The 14,963-nt window shown below is 43.1% G+C and overlaps 1 protein-coding gene across 15 annotated transcripts in view; it reads left to right on the top strand.

The window, feature by feature from the left end:
- The window catches only part of ANK3 (ankyrin 3), a 662,261-nt gene that overhangs the window by 611,347 nt on the left and 35,951 nt on the right, over positions 1–14,963 (top strand). For 9 of the 15 annotated variants that reach the window (XM_072823184.1, XM_072823191.1, XM_072823187.1 and 6 more), the window contains 4 exons: positions 602–724; positions 1,157–1,183; positions 2,244–2,325; positions 6,613–14,436. In XM_072823184.1, coding sequence (XP_072679285.1) covers positions 602–724; positions 1,157–1,183; positions 2,244–2,325; positions 6,613–14,436 — 8,056 coding nt within the window. The remainder of the gene's footprint in view (positions 1–601; positions 725–1,156; positions 1,184–2,243; positions 2,326–6,612; positions 14,437–14,963) is intronic. The other 6 variants (XM_072823195.1, XM_072823194.1, XM_072823193.1 and 3 more) reach the window with 2 other exon arrangements.

Here is a 14,963-nt window from a genome sequence, read left to right as displayed (position 1 = left end):
GCTTTATAATTAGTAAAAAAGAGTCTTTACCTTTGAAACATCTAAATGATCATTTATGTTCAAGCAAAGGTTCATAGGACCAAACAATCTAGAATAATAATAAAATGCATCATATCTGATTAATGCTCAGTAATCAAATAATGGATGAAATCCAAAGTCACTATTTAAGTTCCATCTTCATTTCTGATGGAGCCCAAGGGCATTCTGGAGAGACCGGCTTCTTCCTCAGAGAACAGAAGAGCACGGGACGGCTGTTTAGTGTTATTATTATTTGCTGTTACTATTATTGCTAAAAGTAAGGCCTTAGGAAAAAGAAATTGTTGGACAGGAAGAAAATGCATATAACCCAGACTTTATAGCATATTGCTAGGGTAAAACAAGCAGACAGAACAGTGTTGGGTCTCATCTAGGAATCAGGCACTCTACATCCTACTGAGTTCACAGGTGTCCACCGTGGTTGATCTATAATAGTTACCGTCATCTTTTCCCTTTACTTTGCCTGCCTCTTGAAGGGCTCCGTAACATAAACATGTTTAACTCTTGTACAGACTGGAATCCTCAGAAAAGTTTCTATAACTGTCAACCACCTAAATTCTTCTAGATTAGAGACACCAGCCAAGAGCCCTGTGGTCGTCTGTCTTTTCTGAAAGAACCAAAGACAACAAAAGGACTGCCTCAAACAGCTGTTTGCAACTTAAATATCACTCTGCCAGCGCATAAAAAGGTATCTTTTAATACTGTTTTATTGTAACTCTTCCCCTGGTCTTGAAGAAGTGGGCCCTTGGTATGCAATTAAGGAATGCTTTGTAACATGATTAAAGTTCTTGATACTCAAGTTTTATTAGTCTCTTTGTGTAGATTAAGTCTTGTTACTGTGGTGTCACATTCTTATGGTTTGTATGATGGAGTCCTCTGTATATTGCTTCTGCTTCTGCTGGTAGCTCATAGATTTTTATGCTTTCGAATAACGTCACATTGATTTGCCATGGATGTACAGTTCTTGATATTTTGTGTTGGCTTCTTTTGATTTGCTTTGCTTTCTTGATTCAGCTTGCATTTTGTGCTCCCTACTCAGTCCTTTTCATATCCTGATATTCTTTTCCCTGCTGTCCATTATAATATTCCTTGTCTCTGCAATGCATCTTGGAACCAAAAGGAGACAGAGTCAGATCAAGATGATGAGGTAATATGAACACTTCTGCTTTTACTCTATCAAAGGTAGAACAGAAATTAAATCTGTAGAAAAGAAGTTGCAGAGGGCTAACGTGTGGGAAACGTATTATATATTTGCAGATCGTAGCCTAAGTGAGGTAAAGGGTATACATTTTTCTTAAAGAATGGTTTACTCTTCCTCCACGTATATATAAGATACTTCAGGGCATTCAGTAATATAATCCAGCTAATGATTTAAAAAGAGGAACTAACGTTCTTTCGACATTTTAAAGTGTGTAGCTTGGCATGTATAAATATACATTTGTTCATACTTTCACCTAGTATCCACTCTGTGTGACATTTAAATCAAGATCATGAGTAACATGAAATTTTATTGTATAAATCAGGTTGTTTTATGTCATACAAAATATGTGTTCCATGGCTACTGTTAGGTATTTAGTATTCTATGTAAAGAAAATCATCTTGGCCATTTTTAAGGGTATAGTGGTTGGTTCTGTGTGGCTTTGAATGAATTTTTCCTTACAAAGGCATCTCCTAGTATTTCTCCAAGTTATAGGATAATTGGATTTTTAAAACTCACACCTCAGTACGAATAAATAGAATCCTTATTTCTAATAAAACCATTAACCCTTTTTTTAACTACACCTATACTTTATTCCTTTTAACACATAGAAACAACAGCAGTAATTGGAATGATACACCCTGTGCCCTTTCTCCTTGAATGTACTCACATAGAGTGACTGTACATTGTGATATATGTGCTTTCAATACGAATGAATTTGGGGAGATTTATTGCTCAGCATCAGCAGTCTCTGTATCGCTCGTCTTGTATTTGTAGTTCCCTGTAGTCTGCTGTGTTGGTGCTCTTACACTGGCTAAATGATGGTGATTTGGTTGAGACATTGGGGTGGGGTTGTAGACTCACAATAGGAAGTTAACATTTTCATGAGGAAAATCCACCTGAAGAAAAATAAATGAAGTATCCACATGCCATCCTACAAAATGTTTCAAAACCATGAAAATATCACAAGAAAGTTGTACATAGTCTCTTTTTTCTTTCTCCTTTTCAGGCCGAGAAAGCAGATAGACGACAGAGCTTTGCATCTTTAGCTTTACGTAAGCGCTACAGCTACTTGACTGAGCCTGGAATGAGTGAGTTTTCTAACACATTTACTAATCTACGTGGACTTTTATAAGAAGAGGCATTTTTTCTATACAAACTGAATTTGGGGGTCATTTGAAAACCCAGTGGCAAAAGAAAAATTGCCTGCAATGAAATCTAAATGATACTTTGTACATAGTTGACGATATGAAGTACAAACACCCTTAGGTCATAACTTCAAAACCGTTTTTTTTAATTACCTCTTTTTAAAATTAGAAACATCTACTCCTTACTTGTACCCTGTTATCACTGTGACTGTTAACTATGCTAGGAGATAACATACCAATGTTGCTTTAAATCTATGCTCAAAAGAGAAAATATTTATTTTTATAGATGTAGGATGGTAGAATGATAAAGTAACTTTGATTGTCATCTCATTTTTTCTTAATATAGGTAGATCATTATATCTTAGTCCTGATTCTCCTTCTTCCCAGTTTGCAAGAATTAGATTTTCCTACCATCTTGAGGTAGCACTTCTATACTGATTCCTTATTTCCTCCTTCCTCTCTCCCCACCCTCACCCCCACCCCCACCCCGGCCCTATATTTAACACCAGTTCCAAGGCTAGTCTTCACTAGACTGGCTAAGTCCTTTCCTTCTCTCAGTGATTGTTTTGGTTCATTGTTAGCTGGCTTACAAGTATTAAGGTATAAATCCACTCAGTCATGTTCATTCATCTGTCTCCCTCCCCACATCATCCTTTCCCGTTCCTTCAGCCCTCCAGAGAATCCCTCCACCAACAGGAGCTAAGAATGCTGAGAGCAGCACTGTGTTTGGCCCATTGGAAGAGGATTTTTTACAAAAATTATTGTTAAGTTAGCAAACAATTTCTAGCTGTTTTCCTCTACTCAGTTAACTTGCGTTCAGGGAAGATAGGAAATTTACCAGTAAGAGCCACAACTTTGGCTCTATCAGAAAGAGCCACCTTTCCTGAATTCTTGTTTCTGTGGGCTGAGATAGCATATTAAATGTGCAGCAGGAAGACTCCACTACTTAGCTTAGATGGTCTCAGCATAATCTTCTGGAGTCTAGCTCCTTGACTACTAAGGAAGCTTTTATATTCAGACACAAAATGGAGAGCATGAGGGAAATGAAATGCTACCACACTCATGAATGTTCTTCTGGATCTCAGTTTTTGCCTCTAGCATAAATGTCTAAATCCTTCCAAAACCAGAAGGGCTAAGATGAACTCCTATTATGCTACAAAGCAGGGACAGTATATGTATATAACTAGGTAGTTTTTCAATACAACTAAATTTCCTGCACAGAAGTTTTCTTTGGAATACTGATTTTGGCCCAGAGCTAAGACTCTCAGGGGGTAGGTCATGGGGACTCCTTTTTTTTTTTTTTTAAGATTTTATTTATTCATGAAAGACACAGAGAGAGAGAGAGAGAGAGGCAGAGACATAGGCAGAGGGAGAAACAGGCTCCACGCTGGAAGCTTGATGTGGGACTCGATCCCAGGACTCCAGGATTATGCCCTGGGCCAAAGGCTCAACTGTTGAGTCAATCAGGTGTCCCAAGGTTGAGACTCCTAAATAATATTCTTAAGAGTTGGACAAAAAAAAAAAAAAAAAAAAAAAAGAGTTGGACAGGCTCCGTGGCCAGCTCTTTTAGGTCCAAGTACCCCTGGCAGGTGAACTCCCATATGATTCTGGTCCCTAAAGTATTTGAGGGTTATATGAATTTAAGGTGAGGTCTGTGCTAAGTCAAGTAAATTTTTCCCACTTGTGAAAGTATTGTTATTTTTTAGTTAGCTTCTGTTATGGTATGATAGGTGGCTTATCTTCCTTGACTTCTGATAGAAGGAAGAGGGTACTTTTCTCTATTTTATGAAAGGAAGCATAATGGTGGTAAACAGAGGAATGGAAAGGACTAAGATGGGACTGTTAAGAAAGCTAAGGAAAGGCCGTGGCACCTGAATTGGTCTTAGAACTCCAAGTAATGCAGCTTTTCCCTCAGTACCCTGTCCCTTCAAATAAGACCTCCTCCCCACCCCCACCCCCAAATTAAAGAAAGAGTCTGGTATAGAGCCTGACATCCAGAACCTCCCAGAAATTTTCTTTATTATAAAGGGCATCTCAAAGTATGTGTCATTAAAGCACGCAATGTGTAACCGATCAGTAAATTGGCTGCTTCATGAGAAGTATAAAACCATACAATGTGGCTCAGAAGAACTTCTTTGCTTGATAGAGCCAGCCTTCAGTGGTGAAGGAGAGATTCTTTGCCAGTTTCTCGTAGTTATAAAAATAAATTCTCTTGAGACATTGGACTGAGCCCAAGTCACTAAATTGAAGGAATCCCCAAACCTTCCATTTGCAGTGTGGTGTTTCCAAGAGTTAAGCAATGTAATATTGAGAATTATGACTAGGAGGGGTAACTAATGGGTGAGTTTTTCCTCAGTTCTTCCATATTTCTTTAGAATAATATGTAAGCCTAGAAGAGGACATGTTCTGAATGTTTGAATTTAAATGTACACTAGGAATGAAAATCTTCACCCTTGTGGGAGTAGCTGCTAATCCAAGGACTGGATTATAGCAATGGCCCGGGCACAGCATGAAGAGGAGCATAAAAGATGAAGCAGATTCTCATTTCCTCTTCGCGTGTCACTATTATTCTGCACCAGTGCTTTCTGGGAGCGAAACTGTACTCAACTTTGACATAGACCATTAGCCCTTGGCAGGCATTCCAAATCTCTGTGACCAACTCGGTTTGTTTGGTAGAGCTGGAAAAGTAGAGAGGACCAAGTGTGTCTCCCCTGGCGAGTGTGCTTACCTCATTTGTGTGTTTCTTGTCCGATTGCCAGATAAATGCTGGTATTAAATCCATCTTTCCTAGTGGTAGATCTGCCTCATGGCTGCTCCAGTGTTTGGGGTATCTATGAGTCCCATGAACATTCTGAGGAGGCACCAGAATTGGCACCTTTCCCTGGATAAAAACGTATACAGATATATACTGAATCCCACTGTAGATACTTAAATACGGGTGTTAAAAATATGACTGTGCTTTTTTAGATTTCCCCATGATACCTTTTGAGAATTAAAAGTATGATAATTGTGAAAACATATCCAAAATAAACCTTGTGCTTCTATCCATAATGAAGATGACTCCAGATGTGGACATATTGAGTCGCAGAATGTGTTTTTAATATGCAGTATTAAATATTTTCCTAAAATCTCAAAAGGTACCAAGATTTTGCATCTCATGGAAAAAGTGTACTCTTCTTTCTAAATGCTCTTGTGAAAGTATTTTTAAAAGTTTATATATTGTGCATAACACAGCATAAAAATTGTATTACTTCATTGGCTTGTTTGCCATGATATATTGCGCATGATAAGATGTTTTCAGTTGCTTTGCTTGCTTATGGTAACCATGACCCATATTTTCTGCTTTTTTTCCCCCTTTGTGTGTATGTACACATGCATTTTTAAATCATTTCATATTACATTTTCTTTTTCCTCACCAAAAGGAATATGCTGCATGGAAAAAATAAATGCAAACATTCCTTTTCTTTGTTTTTTTCTTTTAAAGTTCTGACTCAGAAAATTTCTTGCTCTTATTGGCTTTTTATGGGTGTGAAGCATAACCGAATTGTGCATGGAAGGTACAGATTTAAAATCCAGTGGCTTCACAGTTTGCACATCAGTTGCCTGTCATATAAAAGTTATCTTGGATTCTGCATGAAAAAGGCTTGAGTAGTTTTCTAAAAAAAGGAGTTCTAGATATTTAATGTACAGTGACACACATCGATATGGTTCTAAGTAGGTGCAATCTGTATCACCGAAAGGCTCAAGGATAGGAAACGTTAGAAATTGCTAAAATGAAAGTTATATGGTTGCACAAAATGAACTTGTACCTATACAGGCAAAGCAGAATGGCTGCTGATATTTCAAAACCAGCACATAAGAAAGTCAATAGGAAGTAAGGGAACGGTTTTCCATTGTGGTTATTTTTCTCATCATTAATTCTTTCCTCATGTTTTCTGTTTCTCATTGTTGGCCTATTTGGTTGCGATGTGCTTTTTCTGTCTTTCATTTCACATTGCTCTGTTTTTTGTTTGTTTGTTTATTTTTAACTTTGGATTAGTTATGTCTGTGGATTTTTTTTTTCCTCTTTTACTTAATTGTTCCTTTGGCCTCTTCCATTCTAAATCATGCAAACAATTGTACTTGCTTTTGTAATATTTCAAAGTTTACTGACCAATTTTTTTCTCTGGTCTCTCTGTTTCTCAACCATTTTTGTTGATTTTTGTGTTTGATTTCATTTTCAAATTTAAGAAACAGTTGAACGGAGTGCAGGAGCAACAAGATCCCTCCCCACCACTTACTCATACAAGCCATTCTTTTCTACAAGACCATACCAGTCCTGGACAACAGCTCCGATTACAGTGCCTGGGCCAGCCAAGTCAGGCTTCACTTCCTTATCAAGCTCTTCCTCTAATACACCATCAGCTTCTCCGTTAAAGTCCATATGGTCTGTTTCGACTCCTTCTCCAATCAAATCCACGTTAGGCGCGTCAACTACATCTTCAGTTAAATCCATTAGTGATGTGGCATCTCCAATTAGATCCTTTCGGACAATTTCTTCACCGATAAAAACAGTGGTGTCACAATCTCCATACAATATCCAAGTTTCCTCTGGTACCCTGGTTAGAGCTCCCACCGTCCCAGAGGCCTCGCCTTTAAAAGGGCTGGCATCCAATTCTACATTTTCCTCCCGCACCTCTCCGGTGACTACGGCAGGTTCTCTTCTGGAGAGGTCGTCCATTACTATGACACCCCCTGCCTCCCCCAAGTCAAACATTCATATGTATTCCTCAAGTTTGCCATTTAAGTCGATTATTACATCAGCAGCACCGCTCATATCTTCACCTCTAAAGTCAGTGCTGTCTCCAGCCAAATCAGCAGTTGATGTCATTTCATCGGCGAAAGTCACCATGGCCTCTTCTCTGTCATCACCAGTGAAACAGATACCTGGACACGCAGAGGTAGCATTAGTCAACGGATCAATTTCCCCCCTGAAATATCCGTCATCTTCAACTTTAATTAATGGATGCAAAGCCACTGCCACGTTACAGGAAAAAATTTCTACCGCTACAAACTCTGTGAGCTCTGTGGTTAACGCAGCCACTGACACAGTTGAGAAAGTGCTTTCTACCACGACAGCAATGCCATTTTCCCCACTCAGGTCCTATGTTTCTCCGACACCATCAGCTTTTCAGTCCCTAAGAACTCCTCCCGCAAGTGCACTCTATACATCCCTTGGGTCGTCAATATCTGCAACTACCTCATCTGTAACGTCATCGATAATAACAGTGCCAGTATACTCTGTAGTCAATGTTTTGCCCGAACCAGCATTAAAGAAACTTCCAGACTCTAGTTCACTTACAAAATCAGCAGCAGCCTTGCTGTCACCCGTTAAAACATTGACTACGGAGACACGCCCTCAGTCCCATGTCAGTCGAACTTCATCTCCACTTAAGTCGTCTTTGTTCCTTGCACCCTCTGCCCTTAAGCTGTCTACACCATCTTCTTTATCTTCCAGTCAGGAGATATTAAAAGACGTGGCTGAAATGAAGGAGGACCTAATGCGGATGACTGCAATACTACAAACAGACGTGCCTGAGGAGAAGCCTTTCCAACCTGAACTCCCAAAAGAGGGGAGGATAGACGATGAAGAACCTTTCAAAATTGTTGAGAAAGTAAAGGAAGACTTAGTGAAAGTGAGTGAAATCCTTAAGAAAGATGTGTGTGTAGATAACAAAGGACCACCCAAATCACCAAAGAGTGACAAAGGACTCTCTCCCGAAGACGACTGGATAGAATTCAGTTCAGAAGAAATAAGAGAAGCCAGACAACAAGCCACAGTGAGCCATTCTCCGTCTCTGCCCGAGAGAGTGCAAGTGAAAGCAAAAGCCGCCTCCGAGAAGGATTATAACTTGACCAAAGTCATTGATTACTTAACAAACGATATTGGAAGTAGTTCACTGACCAATCTAAAGTATAAGTTTGAGGATGCAAAGAAAGATGGCGAAGAGAGACAGAAAAGGATTTTAAAGCCCGCGATCGCCTTGCAGGAACACAAACTCAAAATGCCTCCAGCCTCCATGAGGCCTTCGACCTCTGAGAAAGAGTTGTGTAAGATGGCCGATTCCTTTTTTGGAACAGACACAATCTTAGAGTCTCCGGATGACTTTTCGCAACATGACCAAGACAAAAGCCCCTTGTCTGACAGTGGCTTTGAAACAAGAAGTGAGAAGACACCTTCAGCCCCACAGAGCGCTGAAAGCACTGGTCCTAAGCCCCTCTTCCATGAAGTCCCCATCCCTCCCGTCATCACAGAGACGAGAACTGAAGTGGTGCATGTTATCAGGAGCTATGAGCCCTCAGCCGGAGACGCTCCCCCGGGCCAGCCGGAGGAGCCCGTGTCACCCAAACCTTCACCTACTTTTACAGAATTGGAACCCAAGCCCACTGCCTCTAGTATTAAGGATAAAGTTAAAGCATTTCAAATGAAAGCCAACGGTGAAGACGACGACCACAGCCGAGTCTTGAGCAAAGGCGTGCGTGTCAAAGAAGAGACGCACATCACCACAACCACCAGAATGGTCTATCATTCTCCACCGGGCAGCGAAGGCGCCTCTGAGAGAATCGAGGAAACCATGTCGGTCCATGACATCATGAAGGCCTTTCAGTCCGGGCGGGACCCTTCCAAAGAACTGGCGGGGCTGTTTGAGCATAAGTCGGCAGTGCCTCCAGACGTGCACAAGTCTGCTGCTGAAACTGCAGCCCAACATGCAGAGAAGGACAACCAAATGAAACCCAAACTGGAGCGTGTAATAGAAGTCCACATCGAAAAAGGTAACCAAGCTGAGCCCACTGAAGTCATTATTAGAGAAACCAAAAAGCATCCAGAAAAGGAAATGTATGTATATCAGAAAGACTTATCCCGGGGAGATATTAACCTAAAAGATTTTCTGCCAGAAAAACACGATGCTTTTCCTTGTCCAGAGGAACAGGGTCAGCAAGAAGAAGAGGAACTTACTGCTGAAGAGTCACTGCCTTCTTATCTGGAGTCTTCCAGAGTAAACACTCCTGTGTCCCAAGAAGAAGACAGTCGCCCTAGTTCTGCTCAACTCATATCTGATGACTCTTATAAAACGTTGAAGCTTTTAAGTCAGCACTCAATAGAATACCATGACGATGAGTTGTCAGAACTAAGAGGGGAGTCTTACAGGTTTGCTGAGAAAATGCTTCTGTCAGAAAAGCTAGATGTGTCTCACTCTGATACCGAGGAATCAGTTACAGACCATGCAGGACCCCCTAGCTCAGAGTTACAGGGGTCTGATAAGCGGCCCAGAGAAAAAGTAGTCACTGCCCCCAAAAAAGAAATTCTCTCCAAAATCTATAAAGATGTGTCTGAAAATGGTGTAGGTAAAGTGTCTAAAGATGAGCATTTTGATAAAGTGACAGTGTTGCACTATTCTGGCGATGTTAGTGGTCCAAAGCATGCCATGTGGATGCGCTTTGCTGAGGACAGATTAGACAGAGGTAGAGAGAAGTTGATGTATGAAGATAGGGTGGACAGGACTGTGAAGGAAGCCGAAGAAAAACTGACTCAAGTGTCACAGTTTTTTCGTGACAAAACCGAAAAGCTAAATGACGAACTGCAGTCCCCAGAGAAAAAGCCACGCCCTCGAAATGGCCAAGAGTACTCTTCTCAGAGCTCTGCCACTAGCAGCCCCGAGAAGGTCCTGCTGACAGAACTGTTGGCATCCAACGACGAGTGGGTTAAGGCGAGGCAACACGGCCATGACGGACAAGGCTTCCCCAAAGCCGATGAGAAGGCTTCCAGTCTGCCCGGCAGCCCGGAGGACAAGGTGCTCTCCCCGCAGCCCGAGGACAGCAGGTCCCCAGAGGAAGCCAGAGCAAGCATGTCGCAGAGCAAGGCACCAGAAGGGCCCCAGTCCGGGTTTCAGCTCAAACAATCTAAGCTCAGTTCCATTAGATTAAAATTTGAACAAGGCGCACAGGCAAAAAGTAAGGACGTGCCTCAAGAAGACAGAAAGCTGGAGGGCCAGTCAAGAATCCCAATTAAAAAAATCCAGGAGAGCAAGCTGCCTGTGTACCAGGTCTTTGCTAGAGAAAAGCAGCCGAAGGCCGTAGACCTCCCAGACGAAAGCGCATCTGTGCAAAACGGTGTGATGGTGCTAAAGGCTATGGACGAGCCTGCCCAGAGCAACGAGATCCTTGTAAATGATTCTGGTCCCGAGGATGTGAAAGCGCAGAGGACTGAAATGTCAAGTAAAGCAGCGCCTGACTATTTTTCTGAGCAACAGGCTAAAGACTTGGCGTGTCATGTAACCTCAGAGTTAGCTACTAAGGGACCATGGGACAAAAAGGTCTTTAGAACGTGGGAAAGTGCTGGAGCCGCTAACAATAAGTCGCAGAAAGAAAAACTTTCGCATGTGCTTGTTCACGATGTAAGAGAGAATCACATTGGTCACCCTGAGAGTAAGATTGTTGATCAAAGGAATGAGTTTATGTCTGTGACTGAGAGAGAACACAAGCTGTTAACAAATGGCTCTCTCTCAGAGATTAAGGAAATGACTGTAAAATCTCCCTCCAAAAAGGTCTTATATAGGGAATATGTCGTGAAGGAAGGGGAACGGCCGGGTGGATCTCTTGAACAGCCTCCCAGGAGAAGCGAGAGCTCTGCGGTGTCGCACATCCCGGTCAGAGCTGCGGAGGGAAGGAGAATGCTGCCTTCTGACATCCCCGACGGCTTCTGCGAACAGTCGGCCTTCCCCCCGCATGAACTATCGCAAAAGCCACCCCAGTCGAGTATGAGCAAAGAGACAGTCGAGACGCAGCACTTTAATTCTATAGAAGATGAAAAAGTCACCTATTCAGAAATCAGCAAAGTTTCCAAACGTCAGAGTTACGTAGGCTTATGCCCTCCTCTCGATGAAACCGAAACCTCCCCCACCAAATCTCCTGATTCCTTAGAGTTTAGCCCAGGAAAGGAATCCCCGTCTAGTGATGTGTTCGAGCACAGTCCCCTTGATGGCTTGGAAAGAGTTGCTCCACTAGCCCAGACAGAGGGAGGGAAAGACATAAAAACCTTACCCGTGTATGTCAGCTTTGTACAGGTGGGGAAGCAATATGAAAAGGAGATACAGCAAGGAAGTGTAAAAAAGATCATAAGTCAGGAGTGTAAGACAGTACAAGAGACCAGGGGCACCTTTTATACAACTAGACAGCAAAAGCAGCCTCCTTCTCCCCAGGGTAGCCCAGAAGATGACACTCTAGAGCAAGTTTCCTTTCTAGACAGCTCTGGGAAAAGCCCCCTGACCCCAGAAACACCCAGTTCAGAGGAAGTGAGTTATGAATTTACGTCTAAGACACCAGACTCGCTCATAGCTTTTATACCAGGCAAACCCAGCCCAATTCCCGAGGTTTCTGAGGAATCTGAGGAGGAGGACCAGGCCAAGTCAGCCTCCTTGAAGCAGACTACCGTGGAGGAAGCGGCCGTTGGGCGGGAAACGCCTACCGATGTGAGCAAAGACTCTAGCCAAAGACCCAAAAGTAATAGAGTTGCCTACATCGAATTTCCCCCTCCTCCACCACTGGATGCAGACCAGATGGAGCCAGATAAGAAACATCATTATCTCCCTGAAAGAGAGGTTGACATGATTGAAGTCAGTCTGCAAGACGAGCATGACAAGTACCAGCTGGCCGAACCGGTCATCAGAGTGCAGCCGCCTTCCCCAGTTCCTCCCGGGGCCGACGTCAGTGACTCGAGTGATGACGAATCGATCTATCAGCCTGTCCCAGTTAAAAAATATACCTTCAAGCTAAAGGAAGTAGATGATGAACGAAAGGAAATGACAAAATCCAAAGCTCCTGCTGACAAGCCTTCCAACCAGAAAGACTTGGACAGTAACGAATCTGGAAAAGATAATGAATTTGGCCTTGGCCTCGATTCGCCTCAGAACGAAACTGCCCAGAATGGGAACAATGACCAGTCCATCACCGAGTGTTCCATCGCCACCACGGCCGAGTTTTCTCATGACACGGATGCCACAGAGATCGACTCTCTGGATGGCTACGACCTGCAGGATGAGGATGATGGCTTGACAGAGAGTGATTCTAAACTCCCAAGTCAAACCATGGAGATTAAGAAAGATGTCTGGAACACGGAGGGCATCCTGAAGCCAGCCGATCGCTCCTTTAGCCAAAGTAAACTTGAAGTCATCGAGGAGGAGGGAAGGATGGGACCAGACGAAGACAAGCCACCTTCTAAAATGTCCTCATCCGAAAAGACTCCTGATAAGACTGATCAGAAATCGGGGGCCCAGTTTTTCACACTAGAAGGCAGACATCCTGACAGATCAGTGTTTCCAGATACATACTTCAGTTACAAAGTAGATGAAGAATTTGCCACTCCTTTCAAAACCGTAGCTACCAAAGGTCTAGATTTCGATCCTTGGTCTAATAACCGAGGGGATGATGAAGTTTTTGATGGTAAATCACGGGAAGATGAAACTAAGCCATTTGGTCTGGCTGTGGAAGACCGCTCTCCAGCAACAACCCCTGATACAACGCCAGCCAGAACGCCAACTGATGAAAGTACCCCAACTAGTGAGCCTAACCCCTTCCCATTTCATGAAGGGAAAATGTTTGAGATGACTCGCAGTGGTGCAATTGACATGAGCAAGAGGGATTTTGTTGAAGAGAGGCTCCAATTTTTCCAGATTGGTGAGCATACTTCTGAAGGGAAGTCAGGGGACCAGGGGGAAGGGGATAAAAGTATGGTCACTGCCACACCACAGCCACAGTCAGGGGACACCACTGTAGAAACCAATCTAGAGAGAAATGTAGAGGCACCTCCAGTCGAACCTAACCCCAGCATCCCGACCAGCGGAGAGTGTCAGGAAGGCACATCCAGTAGTGGCTCCCTGGAGAAATCGGCAGCAGCCACTAGCGCCTCTAAAGTTGACCCCAAGTTGCGCACGCCTATAAAAATGGGAATTTCTGCATCCACCATGACCATGAAGAAAGAAGGCTCTGGAGAAGTGACAGATAAGATAGAAGCTGTGATGACCAGTTGTCAGGGGCTAGAGAATGAAACCATAACAATGATTTCAAATACAGCCAGTAGCCACACAGGCACTAGGCCCCAAGAAAAACATGATTTCCAGAAAGATAACTTTAATAACAACAACAATTTGGATTCTTCCACCATACAGACAGATAACATTACAAGTAATGTAGTTGTGACAGAACATTCTGCACCCACTTGTACCACAGAGAAAGCTAATCCAGTGAAAACCTCGTCAGGAAAAAAGACAGGGGTACTGCAAGGACACTGTGTAAGAGATAAGCAGAAAGTTCTTGGAGAACAGCAAAAGACCAAGGAATCGATAGGGATTAGGCGAAAATCCAAACTTCCCATAAAGGCCACCTCACCAAAAGATATCTACCCACCAAGTCATATGCCAAACATGAAAGTGAGTAAAACGAAGCAGGTCAGTCAATCTGAGAAAACCAAAACCCTTGTTGCTTCTTCATGTGTAGACGTAAAGTCCAGAATTCCAGTAAAAGACACACACAGGGAGAACGTAGTTAGAAAGGCATGTGCCACACAAAAGCCAGGGCAGCCAGAGAAAGGCAAGGCCAAACAGCTTCCATCCAAATTGCCAGTAAAGGTAAGATCCACCTGTGTCACCACCACCACCACCACCACCACCACCACCGCCACCACCGCCACCACCACTACCACCACCACCACCGCCACAGTAACAGTTAGGAAGAGTCAGCTTAAGGAAGTATGTAAACATTCCATTGAATATTTTAAGGGAATTAGTGGTGAGACCCTAAAGCTTGTGGACCGCCTCTCGGAAGAAGACAGAAAAATGCAGTCCGAGTTGTCCGATGAGGAAGACAGTACCTCAAGAAACACGTCGTTGTCCGAGACTTCCCGGGGTGGCCAGCCTTCAGTTACAACGAAGTCTGCTAGAGATAAGAAAACAGAGGCAGCACCTTTAAAATCAAAGAGTGAAAAGGCCGGCAGTGAGAGAAGGAGCAGTAGGAGGACTGGTGAGGATGAAGGCAGTCAGGTCTCTCGAGCACTCTTTGCTCACATCCTGGAGAACGAGCGTAGTTCGTAAACACCTTCCGGCGCGTAGACCCTAGTGCATGAACTGTCGTGATTGCCTGTCGAGTGACCTAACCGTAGTTTCTCATCCTGTCATTGTCATCCGTGTGTGCTGTCTCTACACTCTTCCTTCTCCCTTTTAACCAAACGACACGGTAGACAGCTAGGGAAGCATGCCCAAGATATTGGTGTCTTTCAAGATGAGCAGCTCGTGGTTTTATTTTTATTTTTTTTAATGTACTAATGATTCTGTCAAAGTAGAAGCACAGATGTTGGAATCCCATCCTGGTGTTTTCACCGACACGATGATTCTGTAACCGTTGTCCAGTAGCTAGCTCGTCAGCATGTTTGATTCCATCACATCGAGCATCCATGTAGTCTCACATTTGGCTGGCGCAGGTGACAATCAAGTGAGCCGTGTGAAAAGAGAAGTGTTCATGTAGGTGACTAGGACACATTTAAGTGTACA

Source organism: Canis lupus, chromosome 4 (genome assembly GCF_048164855.1).
Source record: "Canis lupus baileyi chromosome 4, mCanLup2.hap1, whole genome shotgun sequence".
Classification (NCBI taxonomy): Eukaryota; Metazoa; Chordata; class Mammalia; order Carnivora; family Canidae; genus Canis; species Canis lupus.
This window is presented reverse-complemented; position numbering and strand designations above follow the sequence as displayed.